Source organism: Corvus hawaiiensis, chromosome 8 (assembly GCF_020740725.1).
Source record: "Corvus hawaiiensis isolate bCorHaw1 chromosome 8, bCorHaw1.pri.cur, whole genome shotgun sequence".
In the NCBI taxonomy this organism is placed as follows: domain Eukaryota; kingdom Metazoa; phylum Chordata; class Aves; order Passeriformes; family Corvidae; genus Corvus; species Corvus hawaiiensis.
Window position 1 is genome coordinate 20813021 of NC_063220.1, and position 20390 is coordinate 20833410.

The window sequence follows — 20390 nt, forward strand, 5'->3', positions numbered from 1 at the left end:
TACACCCCGTCCCCTTTTAATGTCTTTCCATCATAATGTTGAAAAACATTAAGTCACAATACACTGACAGTTTAGGGGCCTTGGCAGAATCTGACTGTACTCCCGGTATTAAATTCCTTAAACTACTGATTAGTTACCATTATGCTTAAGGCAGCAATGAAAAGGAGAAATCAACTTGGATCTGATTTTGAAGTCTCTCCTTATAAAGGAGTAGGTTATACAGCAGCTGACCGAGCAGTGAAAAAGTGTTTATTTAAAACTAACCTGTAAATCCAACCCAAAGCAGTTGTGACCTACACAATATAAATGACTATGTGGATGTTTTCAAAGGATTTAAAGAGAGTAACTTTGCACAGCACATTTGGTTTTTTTAGAAGGCTGCAGTGAATTTGTCCCCAGCCATAAATTTAAGAGAAGCTTCGAGTCTGGCAGTAGTAGGCAGTGTGTTCCTTCAGCAATGCTTTAACAAGTAACAATTGCATTACAGGACACACAAAAAGCAAAAGCCTATTTCTAGTATCTCTCAGACAAAAATCACTAGGGCTGGTAGCGCTGGTTCCAATATGACAAACCTTTCACTCTGCACAGCATGAACACAGAGGTTTTTACACAGCAACAACAGATTATCAAGTGTATCATACCAAAAGAGCTTATCTATTTTACTTATATCACTGGTCTGCAACCTAAGTCTGATTTTAGACTATAAACTTTTTCTGATAGTGGGAAATACAGTTCAGCTGGGTCAGATTAATTATTTCAAATACAAAATCAGTGGAAGTTGATTTGGAGAGATTAGAAGACATTTTACTCTGCACTGCTTTGGTCATCTTGGTGCAAGTATCCACTGAGATAGATATACGGGTGTGTATACAGATACCCATCTGTCAACAGCTTTCCAAGCTTGACCAAGATTCTTATAAGCTTTGGTTCTTGTTTCTTTGTTCATGAACAAACTTCCTTACAAGTGAAGCACCTTAACACTTAATAATTAAAGCATATTAGTGCATATCTATCTTTTTATGTGACTGAAAATCCCTACCACTTCACTTGTCATTCAAAGCAGAATATTGATTAAATCTGGCTCATACATACTATCACTAGAAAATGAACAGGTGAAGAGGGTTCTATGTTCTATTCTATGTGAATGTAAAACATTTACTTGTTTTATGGCAAAAATATTTTCATTACATGCTAGCAACAAAGAATTGTTAAATGGGTAGCAAGAATTGAATGATTGACAATGAAACAAAAAAAGTAGCAAAAAATAGGCAAGGAAAGACTGAACAGATATTGTCTATCCTGCCTCTGAAAAAGCCTTAATTTTCTACATAACTTATGTAATAGTGCTTTCAGATTAAACATTAGGAAAAAAGCAAGCTGTTAGGAGAGTCTTCCCTCCAAAAGCATTTAGACTCGCACCGGAAGTGACCTCCCTTTCTAAGAGAAAAACAGCCTCAATCCCAACCATTTGGTTTTTTGCAAGGGGCCAATCTTCACAATTGAAGACATGAGACTGGGGCAATTTTTCCATTTCACAACTGAATTTAACAAGCTTTGAAAGGAAAGCTGTTGTTTCACACTATAATTTTGGGAGGTGAGGGTGTTTGTTTGCCATTGAACTGGATACAGGTAGATTGTGAACTTGGCTGTTCTTCCCCGTTTGGCTCAGCAAATGGCAGCACATTCCCTGACAGCACAAGTCCCTGCTGGAAAATAATCCCCTAAAACCTGACCCAGCATAGTCTGTACTTCTGCTTCTCAGTTCCACCAACACACAGTTACACTCTTTGGGGCAGAGACCCCAGCCCACCTCTGAATACTCGCTGCTGGTGCCCTCCAGGTAAGCACACCACAGATGCTGGTCCCACCCATCTGCTCAGAAGAAGTGACCCACATGTGTCTGCTGAGCCCAGGGCAGGGCAGGGAGGCAGTGACCACACCAGCTCAAACCAGGGACCTGCCTTGCCTCTCGCAGCTTTTGCTGCTTGTCCCCTTTGGCTGTCAAAGCCAAGCCTTCTCCCCTCTCTACCCAAGAACAGACTAAGGACATATAGATGACTTCTTTTTTTCTTCCCCTCCGTAAAACGCTGAAAGCATAAAACAAGTAATGCAAACTACTTACAGTTTTCAGGGAATAAGGATATAATTTCTTCTCCCAAACAATATAAGAATTAGAGACAGCTCCAGACTCCACCTTACAGAAACACAGTAGTAAAAAATGAGTGCCTCCTTTACAAACAGGAACACCCCCAGATATAACCCTGTTACCCGACTACTTGCCTAAAGGGTGACAGGAGAAACACAGCATGAGAAATCAGGCCGACAACTACACAGTGAATTTTCCTTTACAGCAGATCTGCCTTCATATCTGGCAAAAACTACTACAGACAATGGACACTGGAAGGGAGTCCTTAAAGCAGCAAAATGGATGCTGCCAGGGAATCCTCACAGAAGTGACCATCATTGCTGCTGGGCACTTACTGCTATACAAGTATCAGAACCAGTTCTCTCCAATTACAGTGAGGTCTTTCCACACAAAGACTGTATCTATATTTTCTTCATATACACAATTCCAGCTACTCAAAATCCTCATCACAACCAAGATCTGAGTATCAAATCAGGACAAATAGTTTCTTGTGAGGTTGAGACATTTTCCACTAGCACTTAAAAGGAGAAAGGTACCATCACCATGTTCATAATAAAATTTCAGTCATACTTCGTAATAGATTTCTGTTCTGCTCTAATATGACACCATATGCAGACTGTACAGCTCGCAGGCATGGGAGTGCTTCATAAAAAAGCCAAAAAACTTACCATTTTTAACTTGATCTTCTGCACTCAAACTCTGAGAAGAATTTCCAATTAGAATGCATCTGCAATAAAGTAAAATTGAATATTAAAACTCCCTTACCAACACTGCGTCACTTATCTTAATTCTCATCCTGTTCAGCAGCTTGTCCTTAGTTTAAAAAGAATATTCCAAAAGACTCATTTATGTGTCTGTACAGACTGTCAAAACAAACAATTTTCCCCCTCTGCCCAAAAAGCTGCCCCAACACACTTCAGTAGTCAAATGTTTAGTTCAACATATGGAACACAGCTAAGCATAAGAGTCTTTCTAGAGTCCACTAACCCTGCTCTGACAAGCGTGTACAAACCAAAAGTGGATGTCTGGTTTACCACACACAAAATATCTCTGAGAGAGAACTGAAAAGCAAAAAAAAAGCAGCAGGAATAAAATATAAATTAAATAGTGTTTACATTCAGCTAGTTCTCTGCAAGCTAAATCTGACCTTCTATGCTATTTCTTTGAATAGCTTAAATATTGAAGACTATGTCTAAACAATTTTCAAGGTCAGATTAGACCTATGTATGCCAAATAAAACCAATACACAGTGATAGGAGCCGCAGCCCATGCACAGAATTTATTGTGTGCTACCGTTTATAAAATACTTTAATAGTTCAGAACATGCATAAAATTTCCAACTTAGGGGTATGTACAGATTTTACTTTATGGCAAAAAAAAATAAAAAAAGGAAAATAAAAAAAGGAAAAAAAAAAAGGAAAAAAGAAAAAGAGAGAGATGAACTCTAGTGACATCAGTTTCAAGTTGTGTTCCAGGGGATAAGAAGGACATATAGCAAATGTCAAAATATATAACAAAGTACACTGGCAATCAGTACAGTCCATTATTTGTGAACAAATTAGCACAGGGCTTCAATTTTTATTTTAACCAAGCAGTCCTGTAGATACCAAAATACATGCAGTCTCAAGTTTACACTTCACTAATGCCTTAGCAGTTGAACAGAGCAATTGCTTACGCGCTGCTTTGCTTAAACAAAAAGTATGTCCGATACAGGTTCAGTTTCCTTTACAGATTTAAAAATAATAAAAAGCTTGCAGCTATTCAGCCCAGTGATTATTAGCTATTTATGCAACCGTAATACTCACAATAAACTAAAAGTACCCATAACATCTAGGTAACCTATAGATGTACATCATAGGTCTATATATTAAATATTTGCAAAATGAAAACATGCATACACAAAATACAATGCCAAGCTTTACAGACTTGATATGAATCAAAATTTACTTAAACAATGTACAAAGTTCAATTAAAAGTACCTTAAAATTAACACTTCCATATTTTTCTTACTTTTAAAATTAGTATATATAATTTTTTTTTTTAAATTCAAGGTGGGGAAAAGTCTTGAAAAAGCTGGGCAAAAAAGTTTCTAAATTAAATATTTTTTTTTTTAAATCTGTGTTCAAGTAATAAACATTCCTACATAGAAATCTTCTGATAAGCTGTAACTAAAAAATACAGTGAATACAATATAGAATTAGCAACATCTAAGGAGTAAACCTGAGGTCAGCATTTTACAGAATGACCAACTGAAATTTTTTGGCATTTTTTCTGTTATTTAAAATACAGTTTTTGCAGCCTCAGATATTTTAAGACCATTCTAATCTATAATTTTAAAGACATATCATGAAACCAATGTCCATTAATAAATAGTTAGCTCTTAGGGTTGCATTTGAAAGTCTGATTTTAAAAAACAAACAAACAAACAAACTACCTCTACTGAAAGAAAAATCCCATTTGTAAACTTAAAAGTGTTGACAACGATAAGTGTAAGATGCTAGTCTAGGTGTGCTTTAGTGAGAACAGCCCATTTCTTTCCCCAGATCTCTTCCAATCTGCAGCAGCCAGTGATGGATGTTGGTGTGAAAGGGTGAGGCACACGCTCTCAGGAGGTTGGGTCACCGTGTAAGAGAGGGGCTGTTGTCTCAAAAGCATGATGGTCTCTCTTCAGTGGGATCAAGTCAGATGGTTTTCCACCTTGTATTAACTAGTCACTTCAAGTGATCCCCCTGTTTCATTTGTTGTCGCATCAAAAAGCAGTAATCTAGGAATTCTCAGGCAGGACATGAGTGAGTAAACCAGAAGCTGATGTGGTCACTGTGCATTGTTGTTGCCAGTTCCATTGTTTCCATTGGCATTTGCTGTGTTTATAGTATTAATACCATCTTGCTGAAGAGCATCTTTTCTTGGTGGCATTCTCTCATTGATCCTATCCAAACCTTTTGCTTCTTCAAAACTGCAGATTTTATGTTGTGGAGAGAATCCTCGTATTGCTTAACAAAATGCAAATTTGATATGTCAGTAATGGAAAAATAAGTTGAAAGCATATACTTTTTCTAACAAATTATGTTCAAAAAAAGGTAAAAAATCAGCCAAAGAAACTTATGGCCCTGCAACTGTATAGCTAAAAGATTCTATAACCTGCTTTTCTGAAATGTTTATGGCAATCATGATTTCAGTTCCTTACAAAAAGAACAAAGTATGGCAAATATTCTGCAAGTAGGAATCAAGGGGTTTAAGCCCACTTGATTGCTTCTGCGTGTCCCTGGTGGGGCCAGCTATCACCGCTGTGCTTTTGCTGCCCAGCTCATCGGGCTAATCTTAACATCCCCCTTCTCTTCAGGGCAATGTCAGTAAGATCTAAGCAGCACAGCAAGTGCAGTGGAGGCAAAGCAGCAAAGGGTTACAAAGGTAGTAGCAGATTTACATCCTGCACACGCACCGATGGCCTGATCCTGCAGTTTTCATGCAGGCAAAACTGCAGGATGTGGTTCACACTGTGCTAATCATGTGGATGATGGAAATGGACACAACCACAGTCACCAAGTTAGCACTGTGGTTCAACAATGGTATCATTTAAATACAGATGTATTTAAAGTAAGTATAGAAAAAAGGTATTATTTTGCTACTGATTATTTTGATGAATGAGGTCTGTAGTTGAATTTACACCTGAAAATGGCTGACCACATAATAAGACTGAAGTTTTTGGGATGAAATAATTCTTTGGAGATTTAAGTACAGCTTTCCACTCACAACAACAGGACCTCTTGCAGGTGTGTGTGAGAACAGAATATGGCACTTGTTTATATTTTTGGAGATCTGACTTCCTTAATTAAAAAAACAAAGAATACAGTCATTAAATGGTGCTTTGTGACTAAATCTGAAAAACCCCAAAGGCAGCTCTCTCAACTGCTATGCTGTTTCTCATTCACTTCATTGAATTCTGAGCAAGAAGAAACTAAAGTCTCTCTGAAAAGAAACAATCTGAAGTTGAATACTCTGAACCAAATAATTTGATGGCATTTTGCTCAATACCACTAACAGAGGATGTATATAACGTATACACAACTTATTTAGCACAGAAGCACTGATAATCCATTGAATTTAATGTCCCATAAATACTAGAAATAAATCTGAACAATAAATTATATTCAAAATCTACAGAAAAAAAGTTATACATCTTGCACTACCAGATATCACAGAAAGGTAAAAAAAAAAAAAATTTCAAAGCCATTAAATAGATTTTATGAGAAAAGGCATGCATAAAAAACCCTCCTTCCACATATAACATCCCCTCCCCACAATCACACAAAACCTTCAGTTGAATGCAGAAAAAAAACACTAAACACTTCTATTCTTAAAAACTTCAAGACAATACCACATATCACAACATGCTATTATACAAAAACCTACAGTATATTTTGTAAAAAAACAAACCAAAAGAGACCAAAAATCCCCAAGAATTTCCCTAAAATATTAAAGATAATCATTATCCTAAAGCCAGAAATGAATGTTACATGTAAAATGGATGAATCAATGCAGTTGATTCATCTCTGCTTGTGCAAGTTGAAAATAAAACACACCCACACAGAGTACTTTTGAATTCCCTCCCAGACACCACAGATCTCTGCCAAGGGCAAAGACTCTGATCATACCTTTTTCAGCCTCAATTGCCTCTACAGTGGCTGTACAGAAGTGAGCAGATGCATGCAAAATGAATGAGAAAGATGAAGAGTGTAATATCGCATAGCAGAAAAGGCAATGATCAATTTAATATAGTATGCTAAGCCAGATTAGATTACAATTAGTTAAAAAGACAATTAAGTTTTTGGGGGGTTGTTTTTAAGTCTAAGTGAAATTTTTCCTAAATTTTAGCTAACAGAGTTTATCAACTAAAAGTCTGTCAAAGTAACACTAATTAACTGATGTTATTAACTATACATTTCTGTAAGTTTTGGTTGTGATTTTTGTTTCAGCTTTTTTTAAGACAGCAATAGAAAACTTCAACTGATGCTAAAGCTGTGGTATGGTTTAAAAAAATACTAAAAATCTATTTGAGACTATTTCTGAAGATTAAAATGCATTAGTGAGCTTCATTAAATTACCAGGTAGGACACTATAAAAATAACACGACCAGCATTCTAATAATTCGAAATTATTTTCCTCTTTATCATTAGCTCCCTGAAGTTTAACTAGTACTTCAATTTGTCACAATATTTTAAGCTAAAATGGGCACCTCTGAGAACTGAATTGTGAAATTTAAGCCATAAAAGACAAATCTAGCAAATCATATTTACAAAGTCTTGTAAGTTGTTTAGTTGAATCAACAACAAAGTCTACAGCAGGAAGAGGTCTGGATTTAACATAGTCTTAGTGGGTGAATTAATGTGAATATGAAAAACATTTAGCTCACTAGCTGTTTTTCTAACTAAATAACTGTGACATCAGCTGTGATTTCTCACGTGTAAGATCTTTCCTTATAGTTTTAGCTCTAGAAGGCAAAGCTTTAACGTAAGGTTGTTATTATTATTACAACCTGAACTGTAGCTAAGTCAATTCTGGTAACAACTTTTTACCTCCCCTACTATTTGCCATGCCTCTAATACCACAATTTCAGAAATATTAAGTAAAAGTAGCTTACACAGAGGTAAACCTACTTGTGTAGTGCTTCATACATTCTGTTAACAACACAAATCATACCAGAATATTCAAGCAAGTGCTGGGGAAAATAGCTCTATAAGAAAATAGGGCATTAGATCAGAATAGAATTCTTTAAAGAGATTTAAGTTCATTACTTCTCATTTCCTAGCCAACAAAACCAATCACCTACACTATGCCTACACTATGTTATGTATGAATTGCCTACATTATGTTATAAGCTCACTGTTGCATAAGATTCTAATTTTCACTGAGACAGTCTAAAAAAATTTGGATACTTGCATTAAGTAGGTATCCAATAAATACTTAAGGAAAATGCAGCATTTTGTATTTCATATACTGCACTTTCTATGGAACAAAAAATGAAAAAAAAGCTAAAATATTTCAGCACTTAAATCTACAGAGACAAGGGCAATTCCAGAATTAAATCAAAAAGCCACTTGTATGGATGGTTATTTATATTTATGTTAAGGGAGAGAAACTTCCTCTATTTCTAAAAATAAATTACTTTAAGAATTCTTTTAGAAAGTCACCAAATACATACTTTCAAACTATAATCAATTTGCCATACAAATACGAAACTACGTAAAAAAAACCACCTCTTTCCACCATTTCCTGTTACCTGTGGAGTCTTTCTTTTCATCTTTTCCTGAAAAGATCACGAATACTGATTTATCTCTGCAAATTATGTAGCTTGGTCATAAATACAAATTTCAAAATTTACTCCTAGTTCACTCTACTTGTAGTACTACTATTCCAAAAAGACCTTGGAATATACATCACAGTTAAGGAAAAGATAATTTTCAACTTAATGTAAAAGAACAAACTGACTGGAAAATACAAGCACTTTAAAAAACCTGTACAGACTCAATTTGGAAAATAATTTTGTTGGATTCTCTTTTGCAGGTATATCTAAATTAAAACTCTAGTTTTTGTAGACTTTGATAAACCTCAAATAAATACTGGATCATATTAACAGGTAATTCTGAAGTCTTTGCTCTGAAAATTCTCACTTGAGAGCTGATTTCAAGCAATAGGTTTCAATGGCATTTCCATCCTTAATTTCAGCTCTCCCCTTGTTTTACTTAACAGATGGATGTGATAGAAAATCCTTGCCAATTTTCAACATAAACCCAAAAAACTATCTTAACTGCTTTCTGACTAATAGCAAGGGCAGTAGTTCAACCGATGTCCATGGAAGTACTTCAGAGTTTTTAATTTAGACTTGTGTTTAGTATGTTGCTGAATAAAACTTTAGGTGTTTTGTCATTTTTTATCAGATGTTGGCTCAATTTGGAAGCTAATTTTACTGAATTCAGTTCACAAAATAAGTCACGAGGAAATATTATTTTAAATAACAGTACTTAATATGGTCTTTAGTATTTCAGCTATTATTATGCAAGCAACAAAAATCATAAAATACAATTAACATTTTAAAAAATTTAGAAATATACGAAGGCCATGATTTCCCAAAGTCTGTTTTTATCCTAACACATTAAAGCTATCCACGGGTAAGCTATGACTCATTTTAAAATAATATACCCATACATTCATGAAAAATAAAATTCATACATTGACTTCTCCCATAGGATGTAGGCTTGCATTTTTTTCCAGAACTATCTTTTTGAACTGACTTGTCTTTTTTTAGCCCTTCACTACGGTCTGCATTTGCCATTTCCCCTGGGCTGCTCTGTGCTGCAGTGAGGATCTGTCCCGGCACTGCCAGCTGGGACGGCAGAGCCACCAGGCACCGCCCCTCCAAGGAAGAGGAGCAGAAGGGCCAGCAGCTCACAAAACACAGCAGCTGGGCTCAGCAAAGTCCTGACAGAACAGTGGCATTTGCTAAGACCCCGTATGAAAAGTGTTACTGACATTAAGAGCTATAATAGGTATATATGCAAAAATTGCATATATGTGTATATCTATTTGCCCTGATAAAATAACTTTAGCCCAGCTCTCTAGAGAAACGTAGATATACACTCCAATTTCTTATCACTTTCAAAGCTGCTTATAGGTTTAATAGCAACTAGCGTAACTAGACCTTTCCTCAATGTGCCATTGAAAAATGAACATTTGTAAGACTGAAACCAGGAAAACCTACGGCTTACTGGTCAATTCTGTGTATCTTTAAGCAAACAAAAGAACGGAGTAAAAAAATTACTTCAGTTAATATTATGTTCTTTCATTTTTGCAAGCCTAACTAGTTTAAATTATTGATAGTATACTGATCAACACAGTACGAAACATTTCAAAGAGTAATTAAATATTTGTAGTAAGAAATCCTACTATACTATTGGTGACCATGTTTTTGTCAAGAATATAAATTCTCTGATATTACAATGATTTAGAAAATTGTCAGTTAGCGAAGTTTTATTTTATTTTTGGTTTACTTCTACCTTTGCAGTTGAGCGTTATAATTTGAAAACTACTCTTTTAAGACTGAAAACAGTAACATGCTTATCAGTAAAAAGAAGTTACTTCAGTTTAAGAACTAACAGTTGGCACGATTTATTTTGAACAATCAACATGACTAAAACAAATGAGGTATATTAATGTAGTGCATCAAGGAATATTGCCATCAAAAGTTCTAGTCAAGAAAAAACGCACACCCACAAAAATCCAGAATGCATTTTGCATACTTTCCAAATGTCCCACATTTTCAGTAATGGTAGAAAGTCACATGCTTTATGTAAAAAAAATTTTCTAGTCAGTTTGATCCTCTCTGGTATTTGTAATGCAACATGGAAAAAAAATTTGTTAAATCAGTGAGAGGAATGCAGACTCATTTTTTAAGCATAATAAAGTTTCTTATTAAACAATGAAAATTAAAGCTAGAACATGTTTTTGGAATAGTTGAATGGATTAGGAAACATACACCATTTCTTGTTATAGACATTCACAAAACAATCACATACACACACTGGACATATAAACTTACTTGTAGACATTATATGTCCACTGAAAAATTATTTTAAATGTGACATTCCTGTTTCAAAGCTATTAAAAATCAGCTTGATAGTTTAATAGAAAATATAGTGAAAGGCTTAAAAAAAGCTACATAGAAAATATAAGGAATTCACGTAGAGTCTAAATCATGAAATGAGAAAAGCAGCTACTCTTGGAAAACAGATTGTGTAAAAAGTGGTATTCATATATTCACAATCTTTCAACAGTTATAAAATTCAGTGTTCCCACACAGAAGTTTTATACTTCCTAGTAAAGCCTGATGGTGGCCAATAAAGTCTTTGAATATGTTAAGAGTGCTGCTGATAGGAAGTCCAGTTTCAGACTGGTGTATTTTAGTTATTCACCACTGAGAACAGAAAACATGGACTTCATTCTTTTAATACACTTGGTACAAGCTCAGAGCATTCTCCCTAATCCTAGTTAATCATTATGGGCCTTGTGAAAAATATGATCCAATGATTCAACAAACTAAAAAATTAATAAAAACCTTTCACAAAATATTCAATGAGCCAGATTACAGGTATATTTTGTATAGAGTTCTTTTTATTTTCATGCAAAAAAAAATATATGCACACTTAATAACACCCTTTTATTTTGATTTATTTACAAGTTTTAAATTCAATCCCTTTATTCTCAGCTGATTTTATAACAAATGATTGAATATTTTTCAAGTACATTATTGTTCAAATGCACAGACAATGTGCAGCAGCAAATGCAGCAAACCTCAAAAACAAGGTGCTACAACATTGCTTCTACATCAAGAGACAGACAAGTGTCTGGGATAGTGGTTTAATTTTAACACTTATACAGACATACATCTATACCTAGAGAGAGACAGACAGATCTAAGAAAGCAGCTACATCTGCAGAGGAAGGAAACAGCATGTTACAAGGACAATTCAGGGAGGTCAATTATACATAGAACATTTGACAAACAACATAGAGAACAAACTTTGGCATTAATTACCAGGGTACAAAACGTAGCACATTCCAATCTGTCAATGGAGTATAATATGGAACTATGCAGTCTGTAGCTGTTTGTTAATATTAATATCAACAAGTATTTGACATTGTCAATGAAAATACTAACAGGGCTATAATAAAACCATTTTAATGGAGAGCAGACAAGTAATAATGCAAAATTACACTGCCATTTTTGAATCTCTAATGATTAAATGCCTCAGTACGAGATCTGTAAGGTCACCCCACCTGAAAAATTGTAAACTAAGGAAGCTCAGAGTCTGAAAAACATAGCTTGACACTGCTGAACTAATTGGCTTTTAGTTTTATACCCTGGTTAAGTATCCATTTCACATTGCCTGATTAACACATAACACTATGCTTGTATCAGCCGCTAAGACAAGAACTGAAAAGCATAAGAAATTCCCTGCATGCATTATGTGTGGTGTTAGCAAAAGAGTGAGATGTGCCCCAGTCCATCTGAGGCACAGCAAGTTGCATAACATCATTACCACTTTGCAGGGTCTGTCGTCCTCCAGCCAACACTCCACTAGGTAACATTCCAGTGGGAGTCAAACCCTTGAGTGTCAGCACACTTTCACTCTCCTCCCTGGTGTGAAAAAAACCAGTAACAAAAACTTAAATATCTGCATGAAAACTTGCACTGAAGTAAAATAATGGTTGGGGAAAGGGAGAGCCTAGTTTTGCAGTGTTTTAGGCATGTCAAGACTGAATGCAAATTCTAATTCAAAGAATTTAAAGGGGGAAAATAATTCTATTCCACACCAGTCTTTCCTCTGCCTAGGAGTTATAAATGCTGGCTACTTCTGAACTAAATTCTGAGCAGTTATTCACATGCAGGTTCATTAGCTTTGAAATGAGCACTGAATGCCTCATGAGGTACTGAACATACCTCATAAAACAATCGCCAATTTTGTTGTAAGTGTCTTTACTCTAGGAAATAACAACTTTAAAAAATTACCCCTATTTGAGCAATTGTAGTCTGTGGAAAAACAGACATTTTGGGTAAATATGATGATGAAATCTCTGGATTTAAAGAGGATGGGGTATTTTTTAAATAGCTGAAAAGAAACAAACAAAAACTGGAAACAAAACGACTCAAGTTTCTCGTATGTCGGAAATTTTTGGAGTCAGACCTGATCTCCTCCATTACACCCCGATTTCAGTCTTTGTATCTGGTATTGCCTTTCCAAAACTTAGCTAACAGCTGGACAAACAACATGTAAATTAAAGATCATGTTCTCTAATTTCTTGAAATATGTCTCAAAAATAACTCAAAAATATTCTTTAACCAAAAATTCCGACATCAACAGGGTGCAACAATATGCCAAACAAGATTCTGATGCACAGTGATCTCCCTGAAAAATGTTTGGCATTCATTATCCTGAAAGAGATGTTTGCCTTACATACATAACGGGGGTTTAGGAATGCAGAAATCATGCAAGTACCTGAGAACAGAGAAGACTCTTGCCATCTTGCCAATTGCACGAATTTTGTTTCTGATTATTTCTTTCCGTGCGGCCGCTGTACCTACTTTCAATAGAATAAGAAAAAGTCTCAAGCTCAGGAGTATCTAGAAGATCAGTTTTAAAGTGCATCAAATTTAACACAATTGTTTAAGTTCAGTATTCTTCACAGGAGGTCAGTACCCAAACACTTAAGGGCACAATGTTATCAAATTAGAACTTCAAACCCACCATCACCTCTGTGTCCACAAAACGCACACAAAAAAGTTTAGATTGTTCACAATGATTTCCTGAAGCTAGTAAGCATCTGAACTACCACCACTACAGTGTAGTAACTATTGTAATTCATTTGCCTAAATTTTACACTTTAAATTCTTAGTACTGACATCTGTGTATATAAAGATGTAGGCAAGCAGCCCAACAGAGAAGCCACAAAAAAAAAAAAGATTTTCTAATTGTTACACAGCTGTTCAAGAGAAAACAGTAGTTTCCTTGTTTTTATGTCAGCTACCCAAAACACAACTCTACAAAAACCCCCCAGAAAATAAAAAAGCAAAAAATTGCAGTGGTACCTTTCTTACCACTTAAGTCTGTGTTCCACATCATCTTAGGTTTTCATCATTTGCAGAAATTACAAATACCAAAGATCTGGAGTAAATACTGCACATTCCACAAGGCAGAGTGATACCACTTGTGACAGAAAAAAGTGAAGACAGAACTCTGAAAGGAGGCTTGTGATTGGGAAGGAGAGCCACCTTTGCCTGCCTTGACATGAAAACAGAAACACCTTTCTCTAACACTAAGTGTTGCTGGTTTGTTTCAATTTATAAATGTCATCCTTCCCCTCATCTTACTTTCCCTTTGCCAACGCCTCAATTTCAGTAAAACAGTAGAGGCAGATGAGGAGGTATCAAAACCAAAGTCCTTACTTCTCTTCAGCCATCGGGGAAAGGAAGCATTAATCACATCAAGGCAAGAGTAACTCAGTTATACTGTGAACTGAACTACAGGGGACCAAGAGTGAACAAGCTCAGACAGGTCTATCAGGTATTCCAGAACTTCCATGTAGCGTGTTCAGTCTTGGGAGAAAGGTACACAATAAGAAGCTGCCAACTAAATTGCAAGAATGTAGAAGAGGGCACCACAGAAGTGGGCAGAGAAGAGCCACGTGTCCACGAATTTGCCTACTTGCGTTCAAAAAGGGAGCTGTGGAAGAAGCTGTTTTCCATCCCTGCTGACTAGCAGGGGACTTCCCCATGAAGGTAAAGATGCTCGGGCACAACAGCCACACTTCTCAGACCACAGCTGCAAGAACACAAGGCCTTCTGTGGCACAAGAGAGGGTAGACTTCCCACCCTGAACACCAAACCAAATAAAATACAAAAGATAAAGCATGTAAGGGCAAACAACAACAAAACCACACAAGACAGAAAAGATGTGATGACAAAGAAAAAAAGGGGCCAAGAGACAACCTTTTGATGAACACAATGAAAGAATCTTGGGGTATGACAAATATCTGCCAGTCCATATAAACAAAACGAAAAAGACAGGAACTGCTGAGTAAAGTTTTTTTCAGACAAAGTCACAATTTTAACAGACATCAAACTAAAAAAGTGACAAAACAGGTGGCTCAGGAAAAATTTGGAATAGGATAGTATGAAACATTCAATTTTTACTGATAATAATTTCCTTGAAATTTTAACTTTTAATTTTTAAAGTCCTAAAAGTTTTTACTTTCTCTCTTTGAACAGTATTGAGTAGCCACTTGAGAATCTGGAATGAGAAGGGGACTCTTTTAGAGTTTTTGAAAAGGTCAGGGCTAAGGGGGACATCAAAGATTTCTCTGTAAGTTCCTCAGTTTTCCTTCTACCTACACCAATCTGCAGGCCTCACTGATGCCAAGCTGTAACACGCCAACTGGACAGACTTCAGGCAGTGCTAGACCCTGTGCTTTAAAGTAAGAAAGGTTGCTTTGGGGTAGTTTTGGTGTTTGGTTTGTTTGGGGGGTTTTGTTTGTTTTCGATTTTTTTTTTAAATTAAGATGATGTCTCATTGTCCCTACAGAAGTGACACGGCCAAGGCAAAAGGCCAAATGCATTACTCCAGGCTACAGAACTGCACTTATGTGGTCACAGAATTCTGGTTACTTAGAGAAGACAGTAAGATGGCATCTGCTTGCAGAAGAATGTCTTGATTACATCCTAAATTATAGGAGATATGGCAAAGAACTTTCCCATTTCCCAGTGCCTGCACAAGAAACAAATTCTGAAATGCTGACACGTTATGCTCCAACCCTAACCTTTGGAAATGTGTCTATAATCTAATGCATTCCCAAGTATTACAAATACTCTCTGGAACCAACAAATTTATACAGAGAGCAAAATGATTATTAGGTTAGTAGTAGCCAGAAGAATTTCTCTGTACAGAACTATCTACCCAGTGATTTCTGAAAAACAGGTGATAGACCATGAATTTAAGTTAGTAAGTAGGCTTCTTTTCACAATTTGTATCTGGCCATCTTCCAAACAGCACAAGAGAATCAAAAAGTACTTTTTTTGACATCTCAGTTAAGAAGACTAAATGTACTACACAAACCAGGTTTTGGAACATTGTATAAACACATTCCATGCAAAACCTTAAAAAACACAGCTCATGAGGAAAGTATTAAAGAGCAAGACAGACAACTGAAAGCTCCCTACACATGCAGGACGAAAGATAAAATTTTAGAAGCAGGAAAAAGAATGAAATTCTACAGAAAAAGGAATGAAGAAAGAAGGAAAAAAATTCATGCACAGAAAGACAGATGTCTTGAAATATGACTTCTGATAACAAAATACACAAGTCTTTATAAAATCCCCATTAAGTTGGTTAATAATCATAAAATACTACACAATATCTCTCAATAGAAAGGTATTTTCTCATTAATACTTTATACTCTCAGGTTCTGTGAAGTCATATTTCAAAACATTCCTACTCTGTCTGGTCTGTACCTTTTTTATTGCCATATATGAGTCGCTCTTCAGATGGAGAGTCCAGAAAAAAAGGAAGTGAACGATGGAGAAAAAGGCGAGTGAGACAAAAAAAAAAAAGATATTTAACTTGGCAGTGGTAATAAAGAAGGAATGGAGAAGAAATGTGAAAAAAAATAAAATGGAAAACTGCAACACTTAAAAATGCATTCATCAAACAAGAAGTGGAATTGTTGAGAATATTTTAACATTTGACGATAAACAAGTGAAAGTTTGAAAGTCAACAGTTAAAAAAAAATCCAACCACACAGAAAGATAAAGCATAGACAGTACCTAGGTGGCATAAGAGATGCATCAAGCAAAGAAATTGTTAAAGGAGACAGAAGAATAAAATAATTCAAATTAGGAAACTACAGACATGGCATATGCAATCAACTGACAACTGCAACTACTCTGGCAGACATAAATCCTAACACCTCAGAATACCACCTAACCCTGCTTGGTGCAATTGCTTTATGTTCAGTTTAGTAGGTTTAGTTGAATAAAAACCAGGAATTGACTGTTGGCAGGATCACTTTTGAGACTTCTTCCACATTTTCACGTTTCTGGCAACCATCTAAATGGCAGCAAAGTTGAAGTGGCTCAGAACCAATGCAATCCAATGTAAAACACACAGCTGCTTAGCACAACACTATTCTGCTATCAAATTTGAACACAGTAGCTATCAAATATTAAGAAAGGGGTTGTGTCTCTAATATCTTTATAAATGATCCTTTCATGTTCCTCAAAGGCTCCTGAAAGTTTCCTTCTTCCTCCCCCATCAACAACAATCCACCAGATCAGTTCTGTTATTAGTTAAAATGAAGGAAGTCTGAAAAATGTTTAGGTGTGACATTAAGCACCTCTATAAAAAGACCATCAAAACAAAGTGTGATATGCTAGGTCTTCATGTCAATGTTGCTTCCTAATCATCATGCTACAAACATCTCTTAACAGTCTACTGTATCACAGTTTAAGAGACAGAAAGATGTTATAATCCATTACATGGATACACATAATACAAAGTACAAATACAAGTTGTCCTTTAAACTCAAATGCAGACTTAACCTTGCATTCCAGACTTTATTTATAGTACTTTGCCATAAAAAATACTGTATCTAATGTTCTTCCACATCAACTCTTACTGAAGAGCAATCATTAAGAAATTTAGGGTATTATAATACATTTATTCTAAATACTAGCAAAGTAAGTTAGTATGTTTTAAATTTTAAATGCCAAGACATTTGGAGAACTTCCCACTAAAAGTTTGCTTTATATAGAAATCAGATATGAGTATTTGCAAAAATTTGTTTTAAATAGAAATCACATACGAGGATTTGCAAACGTTACTATTACTGCTTCTTGATCACAAACACAAACACAATTCCCTTCTCTGTCCTGCCAAAAGCATTGTTTTCTACAGAAAAATTTGAAGGTGGTTTTCTTCAAATGCCAGGCAGTATTACACCAATCTAAGTTAATTACTGTTCACAAGTTATTACCACTAAGACGATTTATGTATCTTAAAGTAATCCTTACCGTCAAATTGATCTTCTCCCTCTGTCATCAGCTCATCATCAGAGCAAATGCTCAAAACATTCACCAACATTTCTGTTACTGTATAGGACAAAATAAACCTTACTTCATTCTGTGTACAATTTAAAATATTTCCATGCACACAAGATATAGCTAGTCACGAGCAACTCTAGTGAATTAACTTCTCACACCACAGCCATTGTTCAGTAACCTCATTTCAGAGTAAATGTTTTTCTGGATGAGAGCCGTCACAGAATGTAAAAAGCTCAGAAAAATAAGCAGCTAAAAGTTATACAACTAAACAATCAAACAACACAAAGAACACTCCTCTCTTACAAGGAGTTCTTTTAGATAAGAAGACTTTTCTTGTAAATTAGTAGTTTTAACCTTAGGTTAAGTATTTGAACTAGTTTTTATGCAAACTTTACTTAAATATGAAAAATTTTGACTGCTCAAATTCAGGCTTAAATTGAAAAAGCTACTCTGTTCCTGACACCTGCAGGCATGTACCAGAAGCACTCAAGCAGAAAAATATTTGAATATAAATATGGGAGTTTGTCTTTTCAAACTCTCCTTAAATATATCAACATAGTGGATACAACTTTTGTGAGACAAGTATTTTTTTTTCTCCAGGAATATTCTTATTCTGCCACTCAATCTTTCCTACATATATCAGACTCTTTCTTAAAATATTCTAACCTTCCTCTACATAGAGTATTCAGAAACCTATCCAAAAGGCAGTTGGTTTAAAAACCCTGTAAATTGCTTCCTACATTTATTCATGACTAATTCATACAACCCCTGTGTCATCTGCTATGGCTGTATTCTTCATTCTTGGGAAAGAGTTAACTCCCTACCATAAAAGAAAAACCCAACCAAATTATTGTGATTTTGATCTGATCAGTGCAGACCAGACAACACTGACACTAAATCCTTCATCGAAAGTGGAAGCATGCATTTGTCCAAAGGCAAGGCTACCCTACAAGGGCCATGACTCCAGCAGTCTGAAGCATAGAGCAGGGCAATGAAACACTCAAACACTATTTAGTAAGTTGCTGGATGTCATTACCAGCAACACAACAAAAGCAAAATACACAGTATCAACCCTTTGCTGTTGAAAATGTTATCTACTGCATCATCAGGCAAGAAAGATAAAAACAAAATCTCCTTTCAAATGTCAGGTCCCTTCATTTAAACATAAAAGAAATTGTTGAGTGGGTTAACCACAGTAAGAAGTGTCTAAACTATTTGCATTTAACTGCTTACTAGAGACAACATAAGCAAATCCAGAATCCTAGGTTTTTACGTCCATAATACATAACTGCAAGAAATTGAAATTTTATTTAAATTTATTTTATTTGAATTGAATTTGAACAAATTAAAAATAATTTTTCAAAGAAATTTGAAGAGCTCTCCAGATCTCTTTTTCTGAAAAGAGCAGTTTCTGTCATGGAAGGATTTTAAACAGACCCAAATAGCCTCTAACCTCGTTGCTTGTCAACTGAGGACTACTTGGGGCCCCAGTGTCCTAGATTCAGAGTTATCATCTCTAGAGGGAAAAGAAAAGAAAAAAAGGAGGATCTGTTCTAAATTATCTTTTTTACAAGAAAAATTTTAACTGAAAAACTTATCTTCAATGAAGGTCAGTCTGTTATATCTACATAAGAAAGTTAACATTTTACACTAAAATCTCAATATAAACTTGTACCTATAACTATACAGGATTAATCATGTATATAACTTAGCATTTTGTACAATATGAACAATTTTAATAGTAACTTCAAAAGCAGTTCAAAGACACTACTTAACAATGAAGATGTACACCCTCAATGGAAATTACAATTTCTGTTAACATCTTAGCTATATTAGACACAATTCTAACTACCTTGACTTAAACAAGTGAAGAAAACAACACAAAAATAATGCAATTCATCTCTCATCAGTAAATATATTTAAAAAAATAAAAATCTTCCCAACATGGATCTGGGAGATATAAGAAAGATATTAGTTGATGCATAACATCTACTAACCTTTTTCTCCAACAAATGGCAAAGACCATGTGAAAACATCCATAAAATTTGGTAGCCAGTAAGGATGAGGAGAACAATTGAACTGACGAATATTCATCACATTGTTTTCATATTTTAATACAGCAGCTAAAATGAAATTCAGACATTTTGAAAAGAATGTTTAAAACTTTTGAGTACCACTAATGTAAAGTCACAGGCTTGGTTTAGGTCTATTTATACTATAGACTAAAGAATCCCAGTGGTATTCCATTCTCTTTCTTTCACAGTATTTGCAGACAGATAACTAATGGAGCACTTAGGATTTTCACTGCATATGTTGCACTTTAAGGTACTGTTACATGTCAATAAAGGTCTGTATTACCGTATTTTAGGTCTACAATGAACAAAGGTTTTAAAAAGTCCTGAAAAGGCATAATTTCATTAACTTTAACAAAACTAACTCAGAACAGCAGTATATTCAGTATATGCAAATTCAGGTTTTATTCTTCATTTGTGTCTTCCCATGCTATAAGCCTGGAGTAAAACCATAGACATCTAGAAGACGAAGGAAAAGAGGAAGCATTAAGAAAAAAGACAAAAAACCAGAAGCATTCTAAAGC

The 20390-nt window shown here is 35.2% G+C and overlaps 1 protein-coding gene across 11 annotated transcripts in view; it reads right to left on the reverse strand.

Annotated features, from left to right (window-relative positions):
- The window catches only part of PPP3CB (protein phosphatase 3 catalytic subunit beta), a 47066-nt gene that overhangs the window by 3469 nt on the left and 23207 nt on the right, over positions 1 to 20390 (reverse strand). Inside the window, exons 9-16 of one of the 11 annotated variants that reach the window (XM_048311229.1) lie at positions 19792 to 19917; positions 17765 to 17842; positions 16208 to 16234; positions 13200 to 13281; positions 12243 to 12340; positions 8427 to 8453; positions 6802 to 6831; positions 3400 to 5139 (exon numbers count right to left, since the gene is read on the reverse strand). In XM_048311229.1, the coding sequence (XP_048167186.1) occupies positions 4961 to 5139; positions 6802 to 6831; positions 8427 to 8453; positions 12243 to 12340; positions 13200 to 13281; positions 16208 to 16234; positions 17765 to 17842; positions 19792 to 19917 (647 nt within the window). In that variant the 3' untranslated portion in view covers positions 3400 to 4960. Of the gene's footprint in view, positions 1 to 2122; positions 2195 to 2814; positions 2874 to 3399; positions 5140 to 6801; positions 6832 to 8426; positions 8454 to 12242; positions 12341 to 13199; positions 13285 to 16207; positions 16235 to 17764; positions 17843 to 19791; positions 19918 to 20390 lie in introns of those variants that run through there. The other 10 variants (XM_048311228.1, XR_007205137.1, XM_048311232.1 and 7 more) reach the window with 10 other exon arrangements.